Source organism: Myxocyprinus asiaticus, chromosome 31, assembly GCF_019703515.2.
Source record: "Myxocyprinus asiaticus isolate MX2 ecotype Aquarium Trade chromosome 31, UBuf_Myxa_2, whole genome shotgun sequence".
Lineage (NCBI taxonomy): Eukaryota > Metazoa > Chordata > Actinopteri > Cypriniformes > Catostomidae > Myxocyprinus > Myxocyprinus asiaticus.
Genome location: NC_059374.1, coordinates 17,207,608 through 17,235,011, shown reverse-complemented (window position 1 = coordinate 17,235,011; position 27,404 = coordinate 17,207,608). Strand labels below are relative to the sequence as shown.

At 36.7% G+C, this 27,404-nt stretch overlaps 2 protein-coding genes and 1 pseudogene across 3 annotated transcripts in view; 2 read left to right on the top strand and 1 right to left on the bottom strand.

Annotated features, from left to right (window-relative positions):
* Positions 1 to 56: 56 nt before the first annotated feature.
* On the top strand, positions 57 to 5,138 carry LOC127422117 (endonuclease domain-containing 1 protein-like; annotated as a pseudogene).
* A 988-nt stretch (positions 5,139 to 6,126) lies between these two features.
* Positions 6,127 to 22,377, bottom strand: LOC127422445 (TRPM8 channel-associated factor homolog). Its single transcript, XM_051665966.1, has 8 exons — positions 22,303 to 22,377; positions 12,540 to 13,287; positions 11,449 to 12,440; positions 8,971 to 9,065; positions 8,555 to 8,768; positions 8,135 to 8,374; positions 6,738 to 7,075; positions 6,127 to 6,455 (listed from the first exon to the last, which is right to left on the bottom strand). Exons 2-8 carry the CDS (start codon positions 13,154 to 13,156, stop codon positions 6,213 to 6,215), a joined length of 2,739 nt encoding a protein of 912 aa, XP_051521926.1. The 5' UTR covers positions 13,157 to 13,287; positions 22,303 to 22,377; the 3' UTR covers positions 6,127 to 6,212.
* Positions 22,378 to 25,193: 2,816 nt separating this feature from the next.
* The window catches only part of pnkp (polynucleotide kinase 3'-phosphatase), a 62,117-nt gene continuing 59,906 nt past the window's right edge, over positions 25,194 to 27,404 (top strand). The window contains exons 1-2 of one of the 2 annotated variants that reach the window (XM_051665981.1): positions 25,194 to 25,523; positions 25,629 to 25,675. In XM_051665981.1, coding sequence (XP_051521941.1) covers positions 25,397 to 25,523; positions 25,629 to 25,675 — 174 coding nt within the window. In that variant the 5' untranslated portion in view covers positions 25,194 to 25,396. The remainder of the gene's footprint in view (positions 25,524 to 25,628; positions 25,676 to 27,404) is intronic. The other variant, XM_051665980.1, reaches the window with a different exon arrangement.

Genomic DNA, 27,404 nt, shown 5'->3' with positions numbered 1-27,404 from the left:
TCAAGTGGCCAAATAAAAAGCACAATTAAAATCATCGCAGAATTCAAAATATTACGATGATATTCCAGCCCTATACAGCCCTGCAGTCCGAGCTTGTTCTTTGCAGGTGACTTACGTTCACTTTGTTTTAGAAATTAATCACTTCACACCTCCCTCATCTCACACATTGCATGCTCGCCTGCTTTAGGAGCAAATGAGACACAGATGTCATTCGAAAGGTTTTAAACATTAACATAAACATTTCAAAAAGTGGAAAATGTGTTAAATCTGATTTAAACTTGAGAACACACCTTGCACATTTTCATTCATAAAGTTTATACTTTAGTTATATTGGCTTAACAGACTCACCATTGTGTTGTAATTTTAGATGTATGTTTATTTTAAATTGCTCTATCCCTGTGCTTGTTGTTGGATAATCAGTCTAATATATATATATATATATATATATATATATATATATATATATATATATATATATATATATATTTCTATTATTTAATTGGTAGATTTCATTATTCGCTTTGAAGTCATTTTTATTCGGCTTGGGCACATCCCTAATGGCTTTGCAGCTCCACCTGGAACAGTAGATAAGCACTAACCAGAATAAACCAGAAATTGATGCTGGTTTAAGCTTGTTGTTTCAGCAGCGTTAATGTTTTATTTTATTTTTGCACTTTATTGAAGCATGCAGTCATTATGAATAAGTGATCACCTGTTTATTAGCAGGTTTACCAGAAATTAGGACTGGGAGTTGATTCCAAATATAATTGATTCTTTGATTTCGAGGTGTTGGGAATCAAAAGTCAATTGGTTCTGCTCAGGGGAGTGACATGATCTTTTGTCATTCATACCATCAATCATAAATAGTGTGCTTTATATTGCAGTGTTTATTGTATGATTTCACTTTGCCTAATGATTTTTCTTAAGAATTGAGAAAATTAATCTGGGATCGACTCTTGGAATTGATTCCATCGATTCTGAAAATCTGGAATAAGAATCTTAGTCGATTACAAAATTTGTGGAATCGAACTGCCCTACCAGAAAGTAAGAGTAAAAACTGCCTTTTTAGGTTGTGTTTTTAGAATCTTGACTTAATCCTGACTCAAGTTTTACTACATATAATGCAGTATTTTTTTCATGTTTGAATATACAGTAGGTGACATTTAAATTAATTCCAATTAGGGATTCTTAAAAAAAAATTATGTTCCCATAATGGGGGCCACAGATATACAACATAAAAGAGAGTAATATCTTACATATTATTATGTAAAAGTTGTATTTTTTGGTATTTTGCTAGATATTAAACATGCTAACAAAATTAATTGTTTTTTTATTTGAATTTGATCTTGAGGGCATACACAACACAAACCGGAGGGCACCAGTTTTAAGGCTTATTTTTCAAAGAAAATTTCTGTTGATCAAAGCCTTGGTGTTCTAAGGTTACGGCAAGATCAGACACCTGGGTTGTTCCCATAGGGTATGTTTTGTGTCATGAAGAATAAACATGTTTTGTGACACAAACAAAACCTTTGCAGCACTGAAAAGCAAGAAAGCAAGAAAGAAAAAGAAAGAAAAATTAAAGAGCAGTAGTTTTCAATCTTTTTTTTTTTTTTCAGTTTGACTGTGTTTTTGTCAGTTGTCATTTTGCCAGTATAATAACAACAAACCTAGATGCTTTTAAGCTAGTGTGCAACTTTAAACAAGTTCACAAACGGTTTAATTATTACATTATCAACTACTGGTACTGTAGTGTGTTTGATTTGATTTTACCTCCAAATGTTGCTAAACCAGGAACTAGTTGGTAATCTTACTTATCACTAATGCTGACAATGATGGGGAGTAAAAATAGAGAGAGGACTGATAAAGGTGAGGTATGTTATAAGACATCAACTTCTAGCATTGTTGGAGTTCAGTAGTATTCAGTCTGTTGCACCATGAAGATTTCTGTCATTCTGTGTCTTTATTGGTATGTTCCTGGTCCCAACCATGGGTGAAGTGAGATTTTCTGGGAGTCTCCTGAGTGCATAAAGTTCTTCTACAAAGAGAAAGTCCCGGAGTTGGGAGCTACCTTGCCAGACGTGGTCCACTTGTGTCAACGCTTCCTAAACACATATCATTTTGCCACATTGTTCAACACATACTACCGTACAGCTGTCTATTCTGCATAGATTTTTGAGCCAAGCCATGGTGGAGGCAGAGAGAAACGCTGGTTTGTAGAACCACAGGTGAGTTATACATTTTTTTTTTTATCCATCTACAGTGCCTTCACAAATTGTTAAACACCTCATGATTATTGTTGCATTTGGTTCATTTTATTAATAATTTGGATTTTTATTTTTTTTCATGAACATTAATTTCTCCAGAATTAGAGATTTGGGTTTGTCATGCACAAAAGTATTCACCCCCATGCCAATACTTTGCACAGTCATTTAGCACCATAGCCGTAAATCATGTTTTCGTATGCAAGTTACGCACATTTATCTTGGAAGGTTATGATGCGCCAACAAATTACATGGAGATCATTGGTAGCTTTCCATTTGTGGATCTTACACAGGTTTTGGTTTCAAGTCTGGGTTCTGGAACATTCTTAAAGACACTTTTTTACAATAGTCTTTGCTAGTCCTTTGGGTCATGGTCCTATCTATGTCCTAAATGTAGCTCTCTGACTGACTGAAGCAGGTTTCCTTCAATAATTGTCTTGACAAATGGCTTCAAGCACTTCAAGTTTCAAGATTTAACATTAGCCTTTTTCAGAAGTTCTACAATCACAGGCAGGAGCAGAAAAGTGCTGAAGAGGTTTTTTGATATCTGAAGTGTTTTCCCATTTTGGAAAAAGTTTGAAACTGAAACTGCCAGTGTAGATGGCATCTTGGTCACTAATAATTGCTCTTCTTGTCTGATTGCTCAGTTTAGTAGGATGGCCTAAACTTGGTAGCGTCTGGATTGTTCCATGCTTTTTTTTTTTTTTTTTTTTTTTTTTAGATTCTCAAACGTTAATGTGCAATACATCAAGATCATTAAATAGTCCAAGTTAAGTTTGTTCAAACAAAGGGGGTGAATACATTTAATTAACTCTTAGATTCATATTTTTGTTAATTTTAAGATGTTGCCTTAAGCCAGCAAACAAGGAAAAAGCCATGCTTTGCCATTTGGTGGACCCCTCAGGTCCGGTGAAATGATAGATGGGTATAAGCTGTCGCAGCAGAATCCTTATATCTACCTGGATGAGAAACAGGCTCTGAATGAGGACTACACAAACTCAGGTTTCGACTGTGGACGCCTGAACCCCCACGGACATCATGCAGGTACTGCTTTATAAAGAACTTCCCTTCACTTCCTCTGGCTTTTTTTGGGGACTGAGGTTTCAGATCGATCAATACGCAGTCTTTTTATCTTGAGACCTTTGGTTTCTTGTGACAGTAGTTAAAGTTTTAAATCTTAATAGACAGTCAGTGAAAATGAGCAATTCTTACTTAAGGCTGTATTACAACACACAACTTTAACACCGATTTTAGCTTCGATTTTCAGTCAGGCTGAATTGGTGCTACTTGGCCTTTATTGGCTAATCAGCTCCAGTCTGCAGATTTTGGGAAAGTCAGAGTCAGAGATAATCACGTAGTTTATGATGGGTATCAACACACCCTCCTTTCTTACACTCTGACTACCCTACTGAAAAGACCAGAATTGCTTGTCACCAGCTTCCTGGCTTACTGTATATTGTGTTTTGGGTGCTGGTCCCCCAGCATGGGATGCTGGTGTGCTGGTGATTCTACCAGGCTTTTAAACTTGCTTTACCAGTTTCATAAGCATACCGTGCTGGTCAACCAGCTTCACCAGCTAGGTTTTGCTGGTGAAAAGAATGGCTATGCTGGTCCACTAGCTAGACCAGCACCAACCAGCATAAACCAGCCTAGACCAGCATGGGAACTGCATGCTGGTTAAGCTGGTCTTTGTAGCAGGGTATGATTTAATCTAGTCTGAGGATATTAAACACATTTGACATGTTAGAGCCGACTCTAGGCCATATATGGTAAGAAACCAATTGAAAATCAAACGAATGTGCCGAAGAAGCTCAAGAAATAGAGATGGCGAACAAGCACTCAAGTGGAGTTTAACTTAACTTGCATTGCAGTCTCTAGAGGCCATACTGGCCGCGTCTTCTCATAGAAGATGGCACCAAAATGTGCTTTGCCAATTTTTTGGTGACTCAGAACAGAGAGTAGCACATCAGTTTGTTTACATCAGTTATGCGGTTCTTAGAACCGGATGGTGTGTTTCTGCGTTAGTTTGCAAGCAGGTATAACTGCACACCAGAAATCTCCAAATGGGAGCGGGATCTCCAAAATAGGGTCAGGTTACTCCAGAAGGAGATGGGGTCACACCAAAAGGGGGTTGCGCCAACTCCAAAAAGGGTAGTCACTTCCACACACGTTTAGGGTTAGGGAAAGTGTTAGGTTAAGGGGCTCCCTATATCTTTGCTGGCGGTTTGGAGCTCCTGACCCTTTTTGGAGCTCTGCCTGGACCTATAACCTTCTCCGAATTTGTGATTGGATCGGATCAGCTTGACAGTCAGGAAGTGTGTGATCCCCAGTCATTTGGTGTGTGATGCCCAGTTTTTGTCTGTAGAGATTGTTTTTAAAGTCAGTGAGTGTATAACGGTAGTATTTTAAAATCTGTTCAGATTTAAAAAGTTGTGTAATGTAATCGAGCATTAAAATATACTAGACATAAATTATTTTTCGCTCTCTTATCATTTTTGTTTCCAGTTAGTTCCAAGTCGTAATGCCACCTTTACTCGGACCAATGTGGTGCCCCAAAACCCATCGCTGAACCAAAACGCTTGGCACATACACGATGACATGTTTAACACAAACTGTCATTGGGCTTATGTGCCGGTTAGTGTCATTTCTTCTGGTAACAACTGGATCATCAAAAACAATGTCAGAAGTGTGAACATACCAGAGTACATCTGGAACGCTTACTGCTGTGTGGATCAAAATGGCCACCCCATTCTAACTGCGCTCAATTCTGAGCTCAAAGTTGTTGTGGAACACACCCTAGAGGACATGGTTGCCTTTCTCCGGCAATACTCTGATGCACCAGTGGGGGAGCTGTTCAGTGGCCAGTGCAGAGCTTAGGTGGAAACATTCAAATCAATTTAACAATCTAGCAACAGGACATAATAATGCCCAGTCAAGTCATAACAACATTATGATGCATCATTCAGGATCATTTGAAAATAATATACAAGCATAAAGCTATGCTCTTGGAAAAAAGAAAAAAGGAAAACAATGCGATATGGTTAAGTTGACAGTCTTTTAACTGCAGTATGTAATACATATACTAAAACTCTAAACTACTGTACATGTTAAATACAGAATTCAATACAAGATTTTATCATTTATTTTAGAGGGTCTGCATGGTTTGGCACCTTATTACACTGCTGAACTTCATCAATATCAGTCTTCTAGAGTAGACCTTTAAGGTATCAAAGTCTACTCTTAAGCATACCCAAGTCCCATCTAAAATTCAATGGGGATCGTGCCTTTTCTGTTGCGGCACCTTGCCTTTGGAATAGTTTGACTCTTCATATTAGATCTTGTGCTACAATTGAAGTTTTTAAATCTCATTTGAAGACTCATCTTTTCTCCCTTGCCTAGTGTGTGTAACCACAGTTAGTCATGTTGTTATTGTATTTATTTCTTTTACTTATTTCTTTTCTTTGTGTAAAGCAATTCAGTCAACAGGTGTTGTTTTTATATGTTCTATAGAAATAAACATGTTTGATTGACTGATTGATATGTAGTGTTGTAGACATGTCCCATCTGTAATGATAAAATTTATGTCTGCTTGAACTGAGCCTAAAACAATATTGTCAAGTTACAGCAATTCCTACAGACATCCTTACAACTAAGACAGATGTTTAAGAATATAAATGGTATTGTAACGTGTTGCCTGACTGTAAGTTTTTTTTTTTTTTTTTTTTGCATGCTTTCAAGTCTCATTCTGAATTGTAAAAATTAAAGTAACATTTTATTCCTCATTTTAATATGAATCAATTACCATCTATAAGCTTATTAAATGAAACCAGAAACGCTTAATACATTTATTTTAAGCATATCTCAACTTTAATACTTAACCTTACACCTCAATTACATCAAATTTCACACAGTAATTTTTTTTTTTTTTTTTTTAAGCTTTCTCAGATGTTCTTATGCATACTGGCCCATAGGATGGTCACTCCACTCAGGAAGATGAGAGATCTTCTCTTCAGTGCTGGGCTGGATGGGCCAACCCCAGGCTTTGAAGAAGGAGGACAGATTCAGGTTCACCACCTTGGAGAAGGTCTCAGCATATAGATTCATCTTGCCTGCATTGTCATTTGGCACTCCACTCATATCATGGTAGGCGGAAAAAACTTTCTTGAAAGCATCCCAGCCAAATTTGTCTTGAAGCTTAGGGTGTATAAAAATATTAGGGTAAGACATAGAAATAGAGTGTATATATTATTAACATTTCACACTAGCTTTATTAATAATAATAATAATAATAATAATAATTTCCCTCCATAATAACTTTGAAGAGAGGTTACTGGTGCTAATCAATGGAGCATTATTGCTTTGAACTTTGTCTTAAAATTATACTGTTACATTATCAAAATGTAAAAATTAAAACATTTAAATGTTGAAAAACATGTTTAAGTTTTACAACCAACATTGTAGGCAGTCTGTTCATACCTGCAAATAAGTCTCCAGTGATGTCCACATACTCCAGTTTTTTACATTTTTGCCACCTTTGGCATAATCCCGAGCACGACATTGTCGATTTTCTAGGGACATGGCTGGATGTGCATTAGCCCTGTTCAAACCCAGCACTTCCTCATGTATGTACACTGACCACAGGTTGCATGTGCACTCAGTGGTATGTGGAGGAAACTCCCAAACTCCACGCTGCTGGTTATGACCCAACTCATGAATAAATCCCCAGAGACCACTTTTACGGGCTGCCTCTACTTTCATTAGTTCTGGGGCAGAGGTGGAGTGCATCATGATGGGATATCCAGAATGCATAAAGCCTGAAAGTGAAAAGGGGGAGTTTGATCTTTGAGTTGACTAATAGTACCAGTTATATACCCAAAATAGAGAAAATGTATTAAATTTGCCTTGCCATAAAATTGCCAAGCACTTACATCTCTACAGTTGCATAGACAGGGTTGGGGGGGTTAGTTTTGAAATGTATTCCACTACAGATTACAGAATACATGCTGTAAAATGTAATTTGTAACGTATTTCGTTAGATTATTCAAGGTCAGTAACGTATTCTAAATACTTTGTATTACTTCAGCACTGGTAGATTTTTTCACTTGTTTTGACTACAAAAACTCTGCCAGTACAGTAAGACAAAATACACTCTCTGAAAAACCTAAATATCTTATGCGGTGTTGTTTCTAAAACAAGATAAATCAAACTGATCTTGTTTTAAGGATTTTTAGATTTTTTTTTTTTTACAGGAAAACAATAAAAACAATTATCATCAAGAATAAGATTTTTGCCCTAATATCAAAGGTCTTACCAGAAAAAAATAAATTATGTTCCAACGTGAATTTTCGTGATAAAAATATGATCGTGCCTGGTAACGTGCATGTAAAATGGCTAGAAATAGCATTTTAGCTTAGCGTAAAGCTGACAATTTACACAAAGTTTATTTCTATTTCTTCTGCTCCAAACTTACTTCTCTGTGTGCTCGTATGAATGTAACACATCATAAGAAAGTGTTTCACCACTGTTCAAATGCACTTTGGATCGCATCATTTATATGTATAAATGTTTTCCATCTGAGAGGACTAAATATTAAATGAAACAAATGACAGTAAAATGTAAAGTAATCTCTTCAGTAATCAAAATACTTTCTGAATGTAGCTGTATTCTGATTACCAATGATTTAAATTGTAACTGTAGTGGAATACAGTTACTTATATTTTGTATTTTAAATACGTAATCCCGTTACATGTATCCGTTACTCCCCAACCCTGTGCATAGAGTATGTTTCTGGCCTTAGTGTTATGATCATGTTTTAATATTGATGGTTCTTTACCCTAACAAAGACATTTTGAGTATTCAATAGTACCGCATACCGCAAGAGATCTGAACATCTGCAACAAATCGCTCCTTGCGGGGGAACTTGGCAGGCTTTGCCGCCAGGTCAGCTACGCCTCTCATTATGGAATCCCAAAGTGAAGCCACCTCATCGGGGCGGTCCAGATTCCTTATCACTGCTGATTCCAACGTGATGATGATGTTCTCAAACTCAAGCTCCGCCCAGGGGGCTGGTGCCTGACGGATCCCACCCACCCAGTCTGCAACACTGGTCTCTCCTAAGGGACGAGCAAGTTCAGATTCCAAATTTTTCCACACACTTTCATGACTTTTGGTGCAACATTGCTTAAATGTATCATTTTTATACAAACATTATGAATGTAAGTCTGAAAATGTAAAGCTGCTTATTTCAAGGTCTTTCAAATGGTGCTCACTGAATATTCATTCAGCTTTCTTACCAGACTTGAAGTATGGGGCCTGAACTGCAGTGTGCACCACAATTTCCACCCCCTCCACTTTGCAATTGGGAGGTGCTATTAGGTAGATGAGCCCTCCCCACAGATTCCAGAGCTGGACAATTTCTGTGTTCAAGGGGAATCGCTCACAAACCACAGGCGCCCGTTTCAGAACATCTGCATCACCAATGTTATCTGTCTGGCAACCAATCTGCACCTGATGATGATATTTTGTCATGTTAATGGCATGCGATCTCAGGCCTTTTCATGTTCCTAAGGTTGTAGTATGGGTATATCTAAATAAGAGGCCTTGATTTCTCTGATTTTAAACATGTTTGAATTAATAAACTATAATATAATAATGAAATAATATATAATAAAATAAAGTATATTATTATAGTATAAAATTTTCTGATCACCTTCCAATTTTTCCCAATGATCTCTGGAGGTAGTGCAATGTATGTCTTCATACCAGGAGAAAGATACAATCCTGTGCTTATCCATTCTTCACCAGCTGAAACAAGTAATTTAATGTTTAAGAGACAATTAACAACTTGTATTAAAAAAGTAAATGGTTGTTATACTACTCAACTGGCATTTCACTCTTTCTATTGTTCACAGAGTGATTCTAAAACCTGAGTAAACATAATCCTACTGTAGATTATCTTGTTCTATGTTTTACACTGTTCATACTTTAATTGGTTAGTAATAATTACCCTGGGTTAGCATTTTATTTGCATATTGCTGTTCAGTTTCTGATTAGTTTTCTGTGCTAAACAACTGGCTGTTAAGGGGCATTCACATGACTGGCGTCGGGAGTGTCAACACACCGCTCAACACCAGTGTCAAGTGCCACTTTGTTCTCCACATGAAAAGCGCTGCAGAAAACGTCTAGTTTTGATTTTGGTGCACACGTAGTAATACGTTATTGAACTATCTGGTAATCATTGGCTGAAGCTTCGAAAGAGAAAAATTGAACAGAAACGTTTATAGAATTTAAACGTATTTAAAATCCGTTTAAAGAAACAAGCATTGTTTTTGTTGCACATTAAAGTCCACATCCCAAGAAGTGCAGTGATCGCTCTCTTGGTCATTAGTGCATAAATACAGAGCATTTTCCAGTGCGGTATTGTGTGTTATTGTGTGTCATAGCCATTAATGTCAAGCTTCAATATGACATTAAAGAAGCATAAAAGCACCATTCAAATAGTCTAAATGCCTTGTGCATTATACTCAAAGTCTCTGGAAGCCATACAATAATTTTGTGAATCAGGATGCATTTAATAAGTAAATATATAATCTGCAGGCACAGCACGCTTCAGTGAATGAGCGCTGCTCTGTTGTTGACACACTAACATAGCAGCACGCGATGCTCAAATTTCCACCAAAATAAAAGCCAGAGGGTTTTTTTTTTTTTTTTTGAGAAATTATGACAAACATTTTATTAGTGTATAATATAACTTTATTATTGTTAAATTGCAATTATATTTAAAATGACTGTGTAATTTAATATCCTATCACAACAAAAATTCACAATGATGGTTTTAAAGAATTTTGTATTTATTTCGAAAATAATTTTAGCGATTAAAATAGAAGTACTTCACATATCTTACTGCGATTATCATTACTCTGATTATTAGCATAATCGCAATATCATAATTGCAATATTTTGTTTACATGAGCAATAGTTTAATCGCAGTATTGCCTTAATCGCATTATAGTCGCATTTTGAGGGTTCATGTAAACGTAGCCAATGTCCGTGTCAAATATGATCTTACCTTAATTTCAGAAGCTTTTCTCACCTCTCTGTTTAGACTGTTGACATGGTCACTGATCTTTTTATAGATATGCCACAAACATCACCATTAACATTCATCTAAATTCAATATAATAGCCAAACAAAAAACATGGAAAAGTAAAAAAATAAATGCTATTGTTTAGATGTATACTGTGACAATAGATTATTGTTGCCACACATGTGAATCTATGAAAGAAATCCAGAATGTCTGTCCCCTTCAGTTTTTTGGCTGGAGGTTGTACGTTATTCAGTGTTTCAGTGAAAAAGACTAACAATAAAGAGGTCAGAGATTTAAAACCACAAAAAGTTACCAAAATGTAAAACAAATGTATCTTTTTAACAACATTGACTTACAATAGTCAAAAATGACTTCTTTGTTTGTTCACGTGTTGCCTCAGGTAGATTGCCTGGCTGGCTTTTGGGCTCATTAATTTTAATTATGTTGTCTGCGTTCACTCAGACTGATTTGCTGAATCAAATCGTGGATTGTGACGTGAGCTTTAACCAAAGGAATTGGAGCTTTTGAGTTAGTTCTGCCCACCGCAGCAACCAGCAACCAGCTGGCAGAGGCTTCTGCTTGGCCTTAAAGGCTTCATTTTTGGCAAATAGTGGTTAACAATAAAGGGTTTCCTAATAGGCTACACATTTTTTATGTAATTCTTTTCTGTCTAAGCTATTTTATAATGAAATGTGTAGTTATAGAAAAAGTGGTCTTGATGCATCCCTAAAAATACAATTTAGAATTGAATTTTTCCAAACAAAGTGTTATTTAAATAAATCATTTTCTGCCTGTGTGTCCAAAATTTTCAGTTTCAGCCTAAAATTTTCATTTTGCCACATCACTAGTGTAATACCCCATATTACGGTGCCAAATGTATAAAAAGGTATGCTCTGGAGTAGGGTTTCATAACCCAGGTTAAAAGCAGTGCTAACCCTCTTTCAAACTTAATTGTGTGAAACGTTGCTTAACCCAGATTTGAAAGTGACTTTAACCTGGGGTTAAAAATTATGCTAACGCAGGGTTTGAAAAGCCCTATCACTTGCTACTTTAAAAAAAAAGGAATGACCTTTCCCCCTACATTTTGCAGTGTAAATTTACCTGCAGTGTCAGCACTGATGCGAACTCTTGCATTGGACACAGTGGGAAGGTTGGGTCTGTCCTTGATGATGTATGGCAGGAGGGCATCAGGGTCAGGTGAGACTTTGTAGACTTCATTCCCAACGTGGAGCATCAGATAGTCCTTGGCACTTTCAACAGGACAGTTACTACACACCTGTGGAACTCCTACCTCTTTCACCATGTCAGAAAGAAGCGCTACCATTGAGGTATAGGCAGCACAGTCATGAGCCTGCATGCGGAGGTAACTCACACAGTCATTGCCAAGTTGCTTCAAGTAGCTTTGTTCTTGAGCAGTCAGTTTCTGCCCCTGGGTTACATGTTTGGCAAAACGCTGCAGCATGTTGCGAAAGTGGTACCCCTCTCTACAGCTAAGCTCTACATCTGGGGCTTTGTATAGTCCTCCACTCAAGGTGTTGCCCAAGATACACAACCCCATCTTATTAAGAATGTGATTTCCAGGGTATTCGGTCATCACATTGGAGCCACAGTGGGTCCGGGCCCAATACCAGGCATGACCCCCAATGAGAAGACCACCACCTTCAGCAACAAAATCTTGGATCTGTTCACATTGGGCACCACTGTAGGAAGTGCAGACATAGACGCTAAGATCTTCTCTGAAGCCAGTCATCTGACAATCTAGACCAGATTTGCACAGTACATTCTTGGCTTCTGTAAGGCTGGGTAGGACCCCGATAACACCCTTACGATCTTCACTGAGCCACTGGATAGCATTGACCATGAAAGTGGACAGAGCTTCACGGCCCAGGTAGCCTTCATGGGTTGCCACAATTACTCGCCCTTGGCCATAGTAGGCACCAGCAATGAATGCTTTTCCAGCTTGGGTGACTCCAATAGGAAATGCTAATGATCCATGCACCATCACTTCAGATGCCAAAGCCCCACCTTGGATGTCAAACTCAGGCACACCTTGTAGCAGGAATTCTAGGTCACACTTAAAATCCTTCCCTATTCTGAAAAAGAACAATAAAACACCATTAGAGAAACATTTTAAAACATTTGTATGTTTAGAAAAATAATGGGTAAAAGTCTCAAATGTTTGCAGAACTTACGATACAGCTAGCCCACAAGAAGGGATATTTCTAGGCACAGGAAATGTGCCAAGTTCCCCGGGGTGTTCCGAGAAGTAAATTCCTGCAACACTGCACACCTTGTTTCCAGGAAAGTTTAGCAAAGTGTTATCTTTTGGATGTGCCACAGCCCAACTCCAGGCTTCGCCTGCAATTAGCAAACCGCCCCCAGCTTTTAGGAAAGCAATCAAATCCTTTGCACAGGTCTCAACACTGTAAGCATCAGAGACATATATAGCTAACCCTTTCCGAAAGTCTCCAATCTCTGTCTTGATATGGGAGTAGACCAAGTTGTCAGCTACTGAACAGAATTTCTCTTGAATCCCTACAATGCGGTCTTCACTCTTACATGGCATGAGCCACTTTAGGGCATTTTCTACCAGGCCAGGGAAGCGTGTTAGGTATTCCTCATGTCCCAACACCACCACACGTCCCTGACCATAACGAGATGCAGCCATCAGGACCTGACCTCTTGGATTCATGGCAAGTGGAAAGGCATGGTCACCGATTAGCAAAAGATCACTGGGCACTGCTTTCCCTGCTAAATCATGCTCCTCCAGTCCAGACATGAGAGCGTAGTAGTCCTCTTCACGTGCCATGGTGCTTTAGTTATGTTTAGTTAATGAGGCTTTTTCACTCTCAAATTACAGTAACTTTTACTGGGTATCACAGTTGGATTTGTTCCACCAGCACTTATGCATGCAGTAGTGACACCAACTGGGTTTCAGCCCTACACAAAGAGAGAAAAAGTTACATACTGTATTTAGAAACTACTAAAATAAAGCATAACAGCAGCTTTTTAACTGCTTAAAGCTTACATTTGTAAAGGCAATTCATTTTTGTGTAGGAAATTAGTTTTTCTGAGCCCAAACATGCTACAGTGATAAATCTTTGGGTATTATCAGAGGACTCCCCGATACCAAATGATACCAAATGTTTAAGAGTTTGGCTATGACAACTTCCTCTCCTTGGTCTATAAGTATGGATTTAAATGTCTCACAGTTCAATTTAGCACATCAAATTCAATATGAATAAAATGTTCTTTTTCAACAAATAATTTTTATCATATGTATTTTATGCACCAAACACTATATTACAATTTAAAAAAGGGAAATTGTAAAACTTTTTTGTAAAATGCTGGGTCTCAGGAATCATAATCATAAAAGTTTGTAATATAAGGAGATCTTTTTAATGACAGAGTAGGCTGCATATATGAAAATACACAGAAATATTAGTTCACACTTTAAATTTATCTTATAAAATGTATGTCAGAATTTTCAAAGCTCTGTTTTTTTTTTTTTTTTTTTTGTGGTGGGCATGAATGGAATGTAATAGATTGAGAGATATGCCTCAAAAGCCTAATGTATCATATTTGATACATGGATTTCAAAGGGGGGGTTTCAGTAAAATAATATTCAAAATTTTAACCAACCAAAAGTTTCTTATATTCAGAAAATACTCATTTTAAAATATCAGTAACAATATAATAATTACTGTCACTTTTACTTTATTAAAATAAGCTGTAATTTAGGCATGGCAAGTTTATTTATATAGCACATTTCATACACAATGACTTTTCAAAGTGCTTTAAACAATTAAAAAAATAAAATATATATTTTATATAAGATTCATAAAAACATTTTAAAATCAGTGAAGAACAAGAAATAAGAATAAAAATAGGATAAATTAAAAAAAAAAGTACAAATTATTAAAATGATTAAAAAAGAAAAAGAATACAGAAATAATGATCAATAAGTGCAGCACAGTGCTCAGTGAATAAATGCACAGCTAAACAGATGTGTTTTCAAACTAGATTTGAATGTGGCTACTGTTGGAGCACACCTGACATCTTCCGGAAGCTGGTTCTAGCTCAGGTGGCATAATAGCTAAACGCAGTCTCACCTTGTTTTGAGTGAACCCTTGGTATTTCTAACTGACTTGATCCTAATGATCAGAGGTCTGATAGGTTTATATTGAACAAGCATATCTGCAATGTATTTAGGTTCTAGGCCATTGAGTGATTTATAAATGAGTAATACTACTTTAAAATCAATTCTAAATGTAACTGGAAGCCAGTGTAAAGACATGAGGACTGGAGTAATATGCTCAGGTTTTTTGGTTCAGGTAAGAATCCTGACAGCAGCATTTTGGTCTTTTTGGGAATAATGGTCTTTTTGGGAAGGTTAGTGAGAATTCCACTGCAGAAATCAACCCTACTGGTGATGAATGCATTATCAGGTTTCTCTAAGTCTTGACTGGATACAAAACATCTCATTCTCGCTATATTTTTTAGATGATAATAGGCCCATTTAATTATTGATTTGATGTGACTACTGAAACTAAGGTCTGACTCCAAAATGACACCAAGATTCCTTTTTTTGTCTTAAGACCCCTGGAGTCAAGGTATGTGTTCACCTTGGGAATTTCGCCTTTGTTGCCAAATACAATGACCTCTGCCTTGTTGTTGTTTACCTGGAGGAAATTTCGGCACATCCAACTGTTAATTTCTTCAATGTAAATGCACAGAGAGTCTATAGGGCTGTAGTCATTTGGTGATAGGGCTAGGTAAATCTGGGTGTCATCTGCATGGCTATGGTACACAATTTGGTTATTTTTGATAATTTGGCCTAGTGGGAGCATATACAGGTTATACAGGAGAGGTGCAAGAATTGAGCCTTGTGGGACTCCACAAGTCATGGATGTCCACTGATATTTATAGTTCCCTATGTTCACATAGTAGCCCCTCCCTTCTAAATATGACCTGAACCAGCAGAGGACCATCCCACTGAGCCCAACCCAGTTTTCCTGTCTGTCTAGGAGAATTTTGTGGTCAACAGTGTCAAAGGCAGCACTGAGATCTAGTAATACCAACATTGATATTTTGCCTGAATCCGTATTTAGCTGACTATCATTAAGTATTTTTATGAGTGCCGTCTCTGTGCTATGATGCGGTCAGAAACCAGACTGGAAATTGTCCAAGTAGCCATTCAAAATTTGTTCAGCTGATTGAAAAAAAAAAATAAAATAAAATAAAACTTTTCAATTATCTTGCCTATGAAAGGGAGATTTGAGATTGGTCTGTAGTTGTTTAATATAGAGTTAGAGATTGCTGTTTTTTAGAAGGGGCTTGACAACTGCAGTTTTCAGGGACTCTGGAAACGTGCCTGACTCATGTTATCCCAACATAAGAGTCACTTTTCGCGCAAGTCCGCCACCATTTTAAATAGATCGGTATAAACATTGAAACCACTTTTTTCACAAATAACCACAAGATGGTGCCATAAACATGTGAAACTTACATCCCATAATGTGTTTGGCTCATCAGCTTGAACAGAGAGTGAAACAGGAGCAGTCAAACGTTGTGTATCATATTTAATACACACAGTGTTACAGGGTTAATAATGTCAAGGATACATAAGAGTTCACACTTCTGGCAAATTACTGCTGTTTTCAAGTAGAAGAGTTATAGGTGACTCTGGGGCATGGAGTGAGAAGTCAAACAAAGGAAGAAGTGAAGTTTCAGCTCAAATTTTGCCAGAGGAAATTGGACTGTGCCATTATGTAGGGGGATCCGTTCATTCAAATAATTCATTTCATTTATCTGTTTGTCTATTTAGGTGATTTAGGATTTACTGTATTATATTAATTAGGATTCAGTTGATGGAAATATGATTTTTATTTTTTTGGGTTATTTGAGTAAATTGTTATTTGATACTTACCTTTATTTTGTGTTTGGTAGAGACCAAGTTAAATGTATTAACCTTATGTGCCAGAGAAACTAGTGCACAGCCATCTTGAAAATTTTGTCTTTGAATTTCCGGTCTAGTGTTTTCTATATAGATTTCTATGGTGTTGATATAAATGTGTAATTAGTTAGCGAAGTGTATTTACAGGTGATAGAGTTATCAAAAGTTATCACAAGTATTTTAAAGTGTTCAGTGGATGTCAGAGGGGAGAGATTTTAAAACAGACACTGTGGACGGACTGATGTGCTCATAAAACTTCAAAAGATAACACAAAGTCATTATAAATATCTCTGTGCAACACCTCTGACCATCTTCTCATGTCATTTACCCATCACGTTATTGTTAAGATGAGCAGATGAGGAAAAGGTGCCACTATATTTACACACACACACACACACACACACACACTACATGTGAAAGTGTGCATTTTATATTATATTCTGTTTACAACCATTTTAATCACATTTAATCTTTTAAAAAATGTGGGGTGATAAATTCATTTTTAAAAGTAGCCTACAAATGCAGGGGCCTGTCCAGATGGGGGCCCCTCTTGCATTTGATTGGCCAATCCAGGTGCCACCCCAAATTCTAAACTCCGATTGGTCATTTCCCAAGTCGGAGCGGGGCGTCATGTTACATGACAAATGTTACATAGATGGGAACTCCTTCAATACTGTTTAAAAAGCATCCCAGGGTGATACCTCAAGAAGTTGGTTGAGAAAATGTCAAGAGTACATGTCTGCAAATTCTAGGCAAAGGGTGACTACTTTTGATTTATTTTGGATTTTGTTTAGTCACAACATAATTCCCATAGTTCCATTTATGTTATTCCATAGTTTTAATGACTTTACTATTTTTCTAAAATGTGGAAAAAATTTTTTAATAAAGAATGAGTAAGTGTTTCAAAACTTTTGACCGGTAGTGTATGTTTATTTATTAATGTGTGTGTGTGTGTGAGAGAGGGGGAGGCGGAGCACGATGGTGCTTTCCACAGATATTAAAAGTTGTTTCAGATTATACAGAAACTGTTGTATTGACAGTTTACACCAAGGCTCTCTTTTGGTAGCGACTCAAGTCTGTATGTTAGCGTGTGTGAGTGTGGGTGAGACGATGAGAGAGAGAGACAGCACTGTTTGTTGGTCGTGAATCGAGTCTCTATGCATGTGCGTTAGCGTAAGTGTGTCACTATGAGACAAGAGCGAAAAAGAGCGTGAGGGCACTGTTCAACTGAAACAAATTTAGGATATTATAGACATTGTTTGTCATTCTTATCTGAAGCACTTAGCCAGTGTCTTTGTTTAAAATGGTTATTTTGCTGTGGTAACCTGTACAGCTATTTGAAATAATTAAAATAATTTGGCAAAGTGATATGGAACCGTTATGTGGTCAAGACATGGAGCTTCTTCATATCCATTTGTTTACTGAAAAATAATTGCACACCTTAGAACGTTTGTCAACCAATCAGAATCAAGCATTCAACAGCCCTGTGGTATAATAAAAATTAATCAATTAAATAACATTCACCCATTACAAATTTCTGAAAATTTACATATTATTATTATTATTATCAGGGATGATGAGTTATGCTTCATGCCACCCATGAATGAGTCTGTGCCCCACATGGGCCATCATCAAAAAGGTCTGGACACGGCACTGCTAGTCGCGATATAATGACGTGATTGTATGTCCCAATACTTGCACTTTGTTTGATACACACTAAAAAGTAGACACTTTTCCATTCCAAAAATAGTGCACTCTTTAAAAGGCAGAAGAGTCAAATTTCTGTTCAGCTGAGCTCAGCAAGGTTTACTGTTAGCCTTTTACCATTGTGTGCTACTGACAATTTTTTAGTTATGTTTCTTTTGTTGCTGCTTTGTTAACCAGGGATGTAGTTATTGTTTGAAGGCTTGGTTAATTTTTTATTTATTTGTCTTCTCCATTACTAATTAAAACTCCTCATTACCTCAACTTTTGTATGGACTTCTAATATAGGAGTGTGGCATATCTTACATGACACGAGTAGTTTTGAGACAAAACCAAATTACAAATTTGAATGGTGGGGACATCATTATGCAGAGTCAACTGTGCAATAAATCATATTTATCATGTCACATAATTAGCAGGATATCCTGTTGCATTTTAATACTTATGTAAACGAAGGTTTGTCATCTAACAGGCGTAAACACTGCAGAGGAAACAGACTGAATAGTCTCATTCTGAGTATTGTATTGTCTTTGAACTACTGGTTTTCAGTTTCTGTACAAACAAAGCATTAAATGCCTTGCCTCAGACAAAAAAAGCATTCGGAAAAAAGGTGCTTTTATAGAAGTATTGCTAAAAAAAAAGTTCTGTTGCAGTACCACAGTATAGTGATGATATCAGAAATACCATAGTACATAGTAGTACCCCAAGAAATACCAAAGAATGGTATTGCCATGTCCAAAACACCATGGTTATACCATGGTACTTTTTGTTTATTTACCATAGTTTCTGCAAAAAAACTGTGACAGAAACATGTTACAGTAATGGTATCAGATGGTAATAAATACCACGGTACTGAATGAAAACCAATGATTCTGCTCTAGTTTCTATACTACTGTAGCTTACTCTTGAAACGTGGCATTTCAATTTTGTAAATATTAGGTTGCCACCTTGGCCATGTAAAATTCCTAGACACCTGATCGATGACCGAAAAACTTATTGCTGGCAATCATACAAGAAATAAAACATATTGTTTATGATTATGTACTCCTTATTTTATATGGAAATTACTGCATATATACAGAGATTATTTAGCAGAGATGGGCCACTTCTATTAAAATTAATGGGCGAAATCGGAATGCCCAACGGCAGCCAACGGTCAACAGATGTAGAAAGGAAGTCCTGCCGTTTGCATTTTTTTGTGTAATCTGAGGTAAAGAAGCACGGTTTATGATACCAGTGTTGTCAGATTTTACTGCCGATTTGAAATATGTCCTTTGATTGTAATCTTGACTGACTGTTTAGGAGATTTCTGTCTTTTCCCATTCAAGTAGATAGGACCTGCACTGGCATGACTGGAAATAGCCTCCAGAGACCATTCCAAAAATGGTGGAATGACTTGCTAGAAAGACTTTGATATTGTATAAAGCATATAATTCAATCAATAGCATCAGTAGACTCAAAATAAATAAAAACTTTAGCCTATTTTTAAGATACACATTTCAATTTCATAACAAAATTCCATCAAAATGAATTGTGTAATTTTTACCAAAATTAAATAAAAATAAATATTTCGTAATATATAATAGTAAAAGATAATTCCATAAAATTGAATTGAGTTTTGTTATGAAATTGAAATGTGTAAAAAAAAAAACTTTTTAGTGTTTTGTGTGTGTGTGTGTGTGTGTGTGTGTGTGTGTGTATGTACAGGTTAAACATTTATTTATTCTGGACCTAAGCAGTTTTCTTGAGTTTATGGCCCACATTTAAAGGATATCCAATAAATAAACATTTACTCAAAATATTTTCAAGATTTCAATCAAATTTAATTGAGTAATCTTTAACAAAATTAGGGGAAAAGAAATCTTATATATTTAAAATTTTACTAATTTAATTTAGTTAATGATCACAAAACTCAGTTTGATGGAATTTTGTTATGAAATTTAAATGCCTAAATCTTAAAAATAGGCTTTTTAGTGTTGGGCATTATGAACCTAAGAGATCTTACAGTAAATGGAAAGACATTACTTTTTGGAGACGTTTTCCAGAACATTAAATCATTATAGTAAGAAAACTAAAGTTTAAAAATTGAAAAATTTCACTAAAACTAATCAGGCGTTCATATAATTCACATGAGAATGCATTTGTTTCTCCTCCTTGCATAGTGTGCATATAAATAAGGGCTCATGTATATGTAGGGTTGGGGAGTAATGGAATACATGTAACAGGATTACGTATTTAAAATACAAAATATAAGTAACTGTATTCCACTACAGTTACAATTTAAATCATTGGTATTTAGAATACAGCTACATTCAAGAAGTGTTTTGATTACTGAAGAGATTACTTTGCATTTTATTGTCATTTGTTTCATTTAATATTTAGTCCTTTCAGATGGAGAACATTTATACATATAAATGATGCGATCCAAAGTTCATTTGAACAGCGGTGAAACACTTTCTTATGATGTGTTACATTCATACAAGCAGACAGAGAAGTAAGTTTGGAGCAGAAGAAATAGAAATAAACCTTGTGTAAATTGTCAGCTTTACGCTAAGCTAAAATGCTATTTCTAGCCATTTTACATGCACATGTTACCAGACATATTCTTGATAATAATTTTTGTATTGTTTTCCTGTAAAAATTTCAGGACGATCCTGGAAAATCCTGGTAGGGTGGCAACTGTATGTGTTGGCTCTTGTATGACAAATTGTTTGCTAATTTTCCTCATTAGCACTCCAAGTCACTTTAGATAAAGGAGTCTGCTAAATGATTCAATGTAATGTACAGCATGCGCATCGCTAGGTAAAAACATTCAGGGCTCGAGCCCCGAATGATTCTGGACCAGCCGGGAATGTTTTTGTCCATAATTGTAGGTTTTTGAGTCAAACTGAAGTGGGAGTTAAGTATGCATTGATTATTGCAGCGGCTTTCCTGCAAACTTAATGATAATCATCTGACGTTTGGAGCTTTATACACACTAAATATGCTTCCTCATCTGAAACACGTTTTTCAAGCTTGGTTTTCGCACTAGTGTTGCATGAGCCATCAGAAAACCACTCGCGTGAAGCTGCAGTTATACACAGTTTTTCCTGAGCAACCACTGGGCGGCGCCATGATGATTCTAATTGCCTGTTTTGTATTTCTGGTCTCGAGACGGCAAAAACTGCCAAAACGAGTGATCCAGAGAAGTGTTACTTGTTGTAAAAATTAATCTCAGGCTCAACTTATGCCATTGCTGTCTGTCATAACTCATAATAATTAATAATTAACAGAATAATTAATGATATCAGTGTAACTAACCTGTGACCATCATTTCATGCCATCTGCGCACTCAGGTAAGGCACTGTCTATAAAAAAAACGGTCATCTTGACTCTGTGAAGTATCTCTGAAGTTTCTTTGACAATTTTTACAAATGTAATACCTTAAACATTACATTACCCACTAAGAATATACGCCGATACGAGTGAAAACACTGGAGACCGGAAATTGAAAACAGTCGAATCGTGGAACACTTCCGCATTCAGGAAAAAGGTGGATACTTTTACCTGGCACCGCAGCACGACTTGCATGTGCAGCTCTTGGTGGCCCGAGGCAGTTAAACTTTATGCACAAGGCAGTTGCACTCTTCTCCAAATGAAAACCAGGCTTGATGAACTCTGCTCTATCTCTGGAGCGTGCGTCATCTGGGTTACCACAAAACTGTTGCGACTCACTTGAATTCTACCAAAGCCTTTCTAGCAAGTCAGTCCACTGTCGGCATTAAAATCTGACAATACTGGTATCATAAATGGTAATTCTTTACCTAAATTTACGCTAAAAATGCAATTTTCACGGCTTGTGTAGCTAATGCACATGTGCATTCTAGAGTTGATTGACAGGTGATGTCTGTATCTAAAAGGTGATTGGCTCTTTTAACTTTTTAACTTTCTACATCCGTTGACCATTGGGCGCGCAATGCTCCTTGGTTGAGCGTTCCAATTTCTCCCATTCATTTTAATAGAAGATAATCTCTTGCTGTGTCCCAAATGACACACTATACCCTTACAAAATGTACTATGCACTCAGCCATGCAGTGTATGAATTTTCAAAATGTAGTATCGTCCCAAATGGAACACTTAATGGTTTTTTACTACACAGAAGTGTTCGCCGTTTAACAGCTGACAGAAGTGACGTTTCAAATCCAAGCGTTGTGTTACTGCTAGCTTTAGTGCACTATTCACCCTCAGTTCAACATTATATCTCAATAATATACATATTCACGCAGCATGGTGTGATAGTAAAGCATTTAACTCACTTTTGTAAGGTGCTGTCTTCACAGAAGTTTCACTAGTTGTCATATTCTCCATTATTTACAATTGCCAGATCACCATCACTGCTGGTAACTCCACACCTTCCGCTATGTACTGCAAGCCACGTGCGCCGAGTGCACGAAGTGTCCAACATTCCTTACTCCATTTTGACGGTTGAAAAAAGTGCATCATCTGGGTTCTCATAGTACACTTCTTTTTGTTGCATTTTCAATGTAAACATACTACTCGCACTGCTCTGGAAAAAGATGGTGTGGTTGTTTCAAGGAGCACAATACGACGATACTTGAACAAAAATAAGCTGCATGGTCGAGTTGCCAGAAAGAAGCCTTTACTGTGCCAATGCCACAAAAAACCCGGTTACAATATGCCCGACAACACCTTGACACGCCTCAGCTTCTGGCACACTGTAATTTGGAGCGACGAGACAAAAATAGAGCTTTATGGTCACAACCATAAGCTCTATGTTTGGAGAGGGGTCAACAAGGCCTATAGTGAAAAGAATACCATCCCCACTGTGAAGCATGGTGGTGGCTCACTGATGTTTTGGGGGTGTGTGAGCTCTAAAGGCATGGAGAATCTTGTGAAAATTGATGGCAAGATGAATGCAGCATGTTATCAGAAAATACTGGCAGACAATTTGCATTCTTCTGCACGAAAGCTGTGCATGGGACGTTCTTGGACTTTCCAGCACGACAATGACCCTAAGCACAAGGCCAAGTTGACCCTCCAGTGGTTACAGCAGAAAAAGGTGAAGGTTCTGGAGTGGCCATCACAGTCTCCTGACCTTAATATCATCGAGCCACTCTGAGGAGATCTCAAACGTGTGGTTCATGCAAGACGACCAAAGACTTTGTATGACCTGGAGGTATTTCCAAGACGAATGGGCAGCTATACCACCTGCAAGAATTTGGGGCCTCATGGACAACTATTACAAAAGACTGCACGTCATTGATGCTAAAGAGGGCAATACACAGTATTATGAACTAAGGTTATGCAGACTTTTGAACAGGGGTCATTTCATTTTTTTCATTGTTGTCATGTTTTGTTCTATGATTGTGCCATTCTGTTATAACCTACAGTTGAACATGAATCCCATAAGAAATAAAAGAAATGCGTTTTGCCTGCTCACTCATGTTTTCTTTAGAAATGTTACATATAATACCAATTCTCCAAGAGTAAGCAAACTTGAGCACAACTGTATATGACATGCCTACTAGACACTGCTCAATTCGGTTACATGCACACTTCAAGTCTGACATTTAGATGCAAATACTCTTTTTATCCCACTGTTCACGTTCACTTTAGACCAAACCGACTGCGTTTACATTAATGCCTCACCAAGACGGACATTGGCGGAATTATAAATTGTATTTGACCATTTAGGCGCATGTAAAGCGCACAAATATTAGCCACCTGTCAATCAAACAGTGCGCAGCTACAGACAACGAACTCCAGGGGTGATAGCCAGCGTCTTTACCACTGAGCTTCCCAGGCCCCCCACCTCGATATGTTTCTTAAAATTAGAGGCAGGATTAATGCTGATATCTGGCTTGAGCAAGTCAAACTCACATGACACAATCATGCAATTGGCCTTTTTCACTGCAAAAAGCCCTTTCAGGTGCGACCGAGATGTTCAGAAGTTGAAATGTGTCTGAGGCATCCTCCACATCCACAACAGTTGGTGCCAGATCTACAGCTGCCGTTCAAGTTTTTTAGGTGTGAATTAATTTGACGGGAATCACGAGACTCTCCCTAGCCAATCATGTTGACAGATAAAATTAAAAACAGGACGGGAAGTAGCGAACACAGACGGTGGGACAATAGCGAATTAAAAGTACTGTTACGGCACTTAAAATGTACTCAAGTAAAAGTATAACATTTTTAAACTATTTAAAAAAAGTACAATTCCTTGGAAAAACTACTTAATTACAGTAACGTGAGTATTTGTAATTCATTACTTTACACCCCTGATAACTATGGTATTTTGGCAAAACAATATAGCTACCATAGTAAACTTTTGTAAGAGATAGACGAGGTATGGGTCCAAACGACAAGGGAACCAAACTATGAACGCTGTTTCACGTCGGAAATATGTACGTGCCGCACTCGAGAAGCTTGTCCAACTCAAAGTCCTTTTCAAACTGTTCAGTCACACCAAGTTAAAGGCATAGTTCACCCAAAAATGAAACATTTCTGATTATTTACTCAACCCTCAGGCCATCCAAGATGTATCTGAGTTTTTTTCTTCATCAAAACAGAATTTAAGACTTTTAGAATTTCATTTCAGGCCTCCTCCTCTAAACAATGCAAGTGAATGTACTCCATTTTTTAGGTCAGGTGGAGGAGGAGGCAGAAAGTATGTCATTGTTTACAAGAGAAACTTGCACAGACCAAGTGCCATTCACAAACCAAAACAATATAAAATAAAATAAAAAATCATTTCAAATAATAATAATTAAAGAAAAACAATGTAAACAATGACGCTTCCTGACTCCACCTGACGCGTAACCTTACGTCATATGGAAGCGAACATTTGTAGTTAAAAAGTATAAAAAAGTGTTTGTTTCTCAAAATAATCAATCATTTGCATTCAGAAGAACTTTATTTGTCAACTGGAGTCGTGTGGATTATTTTGATGCACCCTAAATATGCATTTTGGACCGTCAAAACATGGAGGACATTCACTTGCATTGTTTAAAGGAGGAGGCCTGAAATGAAATCCTAAAAGTCTTAAATTCTGTTTTGATGAAGAAAGAAACTCAGATACATCTTGGATGGCCTGAGGGTGAGTAAATTATTAGCACATTTTCATTTTTTGGGTGAACTGTTCCTTTAATGTAAAGTTTTCTGGTTATCGGTAAGTGATACTTGACTTTTATCGATGCATTAGTAAAGTCTTCGTGCCCGTTGCAAATATGCTTTCGGGAAACTTTGTCCTGCAGTACACATAGTCTTAACATATCAATCGTCCGACTTAATACTTTTGTTCTGTTGGTTGGTTAAAATATCCCTCATAAGCCTTAGATAGACACAACAGATTGGTTATTTAACCTGGAGTTCAGTAGTTCTCACCTGTGAATGAAGATGCAGTGCGCTCTAGCAAGTGTCAATGGAGCTCGGGTGGAGCTGGCTGATGGTCGAGCATTTATATTTGGACGAGGTCCTGATTCCAGAGTTGCAGATAAAAAATGCTCAAGGCATCAGGGTGAGTTCTGGGATTACACCCATACCAGTTGTGCAAAATGCCATATGTGTTATGTTTGTGTGTATATTCATGGAGTTTAACGAAAGTACCTCTCTTGATTGTCAGTGAAACTTGTGGCCGACTATGCTAAACAGGAAGTTCTGGTTACACAGGTAATAATGCTCTGCATGATACAGTTGAATAGATTAGAATATAAGATCATCTTTTTGAAATTTATAAGTAAAGCATAAAGGATACCTGTTCAAAGCATCCTGTTTTTCCACTGCTCGGGCCCAACCCATGTTCAGTAGATGGCCAGTCTATGGCAAGCCGTTTTAGCTTTTATTCATTCCCAGGATATGAATTTTTGATATCAACAATTAAATTTTCACAAGTTAAAATGCTAATTCTTGATATCAAAAATGCAATTTTCACTAGTGGAAATGTCAGTTGTTGGTATCAAGAATGACATTTTTACTAGTAAAAATACACATTCGTGATATCAGTAATTATGCCATCACTCGCGGAAATTACATTCTTGATATCAAAAATAGAAATTCAACTAGTATAAAGGATAATTCTTGATATTTGAAATGGCATTTTAACTAGTAAGAACTGACAATTGACAATTATCTAAAATGAATTTCTTACTTGTTGAAATTTCAAAGACACATATCAACAATGTTGATATAAAAAATTTGCACTTTTACTAATAAGAAGTTTATTAGTAAAAGTGCAAATTTTTTATATCAACAATGACATTGTTACTAGTGCAAATGTCCATTCTTGATATCAACAACTAAGTTATAACTAGTAACGATGATCATTTTTTATAACTGTAATTTGGTTTTCACTAGTGGCAATGTTAATTTCAGATGTCTGTAATGCCATTGTAACTAGTAAGAAAGCCATTTAAGATATCTTTAAATCAATTTCCAGATATCTAGAATACAGAATCTAATGTGTTAAAATTAATTAACTTATATCGTAAATGTAAATTTTAACATGTAACAAATTATTTATCACTAATTGCAGTGGAATTTTCACTTGTAAGAAATTAATTTTTGATATCAGAAAAGGGAGCTCTTACTTGGAATGGAGTTACAATTAATGAGCTGATATCAAAAATGACTTATGTAACTAGTGAAAAGAGAATTACAGATATGTTAGATGTCATTTTAACATGTTAAAATGTCTTTGGAGATATGTAGAAATGGCATTTTAACAAGTAAAAGTGTTGTATGGTAATTTCTTTATGAATATGAATTAGACTGAGGCTTTTGCCCCACCTCATACAGCTCAGACCAGTGGTTTAGCTTATACTCTATTGTCCCCATCACCTTTTTCACTGTGTTTTTGTTTTTATTCAACCCTCAAAAGTTCGGGCAATATTTCAGCGATCATGTCGTGTGTGCCATATTTTCTGTCGGCTGTTTAGAATCTGAACAGTCGTTGTCGGATTGGTGAATGATTCACTCTTTTGCATCGGTTCTTTTTAATGAATCATTCAAACAGGTTAGTAAAACATCTAAATCGGTTCGCGAATCTGTCTGAATCAATTCATGCACGCACTAAATCGTTAGGAGCGGTAAAATAATAACGTGATGTTTAAGAACAAATGGATCAAATAAGAGATGAAGTGCAATATTTAAATACAATCCACTGATAACGAACCTGGCATGCATCTTATCGCCAGCGAGGACGAAGATCTGTATTAAGATCCACACTTGCATGTGCAGCTTATGAATCAAATCAAATCAATCAAATCACTTTATTGTCTCTTTAATCACTTTATATAACACTTTATTGAATGACTCTGAGCTGGAGGTAAAGACATTTTCCCAAACAATTATCAAAACACTACACAAAACAGCATTTAGTACCAACAGATTACCATGTTTT

What these genes read in the sequence shown, in the direction of transcription:
- LOC127422445 (XM_051665966.1), bottom strand. Translation starts at nt 13,156, where the DNA reads ATGGCACGTGAAGAGGACTACTACGCTCTCATGTCTGGACTGGAGGAG. An exon ending in CATCAGTGCTGACACTGCAG is followed by an intron (nt 9,066 to 11,448) that starts GTAAATTTACAC and finishes TACTTGTTTCAG; the next exon opens with CTGGTGAAGAATGGATAAGC. An exon ending in TCATTGGGAAAAATTGGAAG is followed by an intron (nt 8,769 to 8,970) that starts GTGATCAGAAAA and finishes TATCATCATCAG; the next exon opens with GTGCAGATTGGTTGCCAGAC.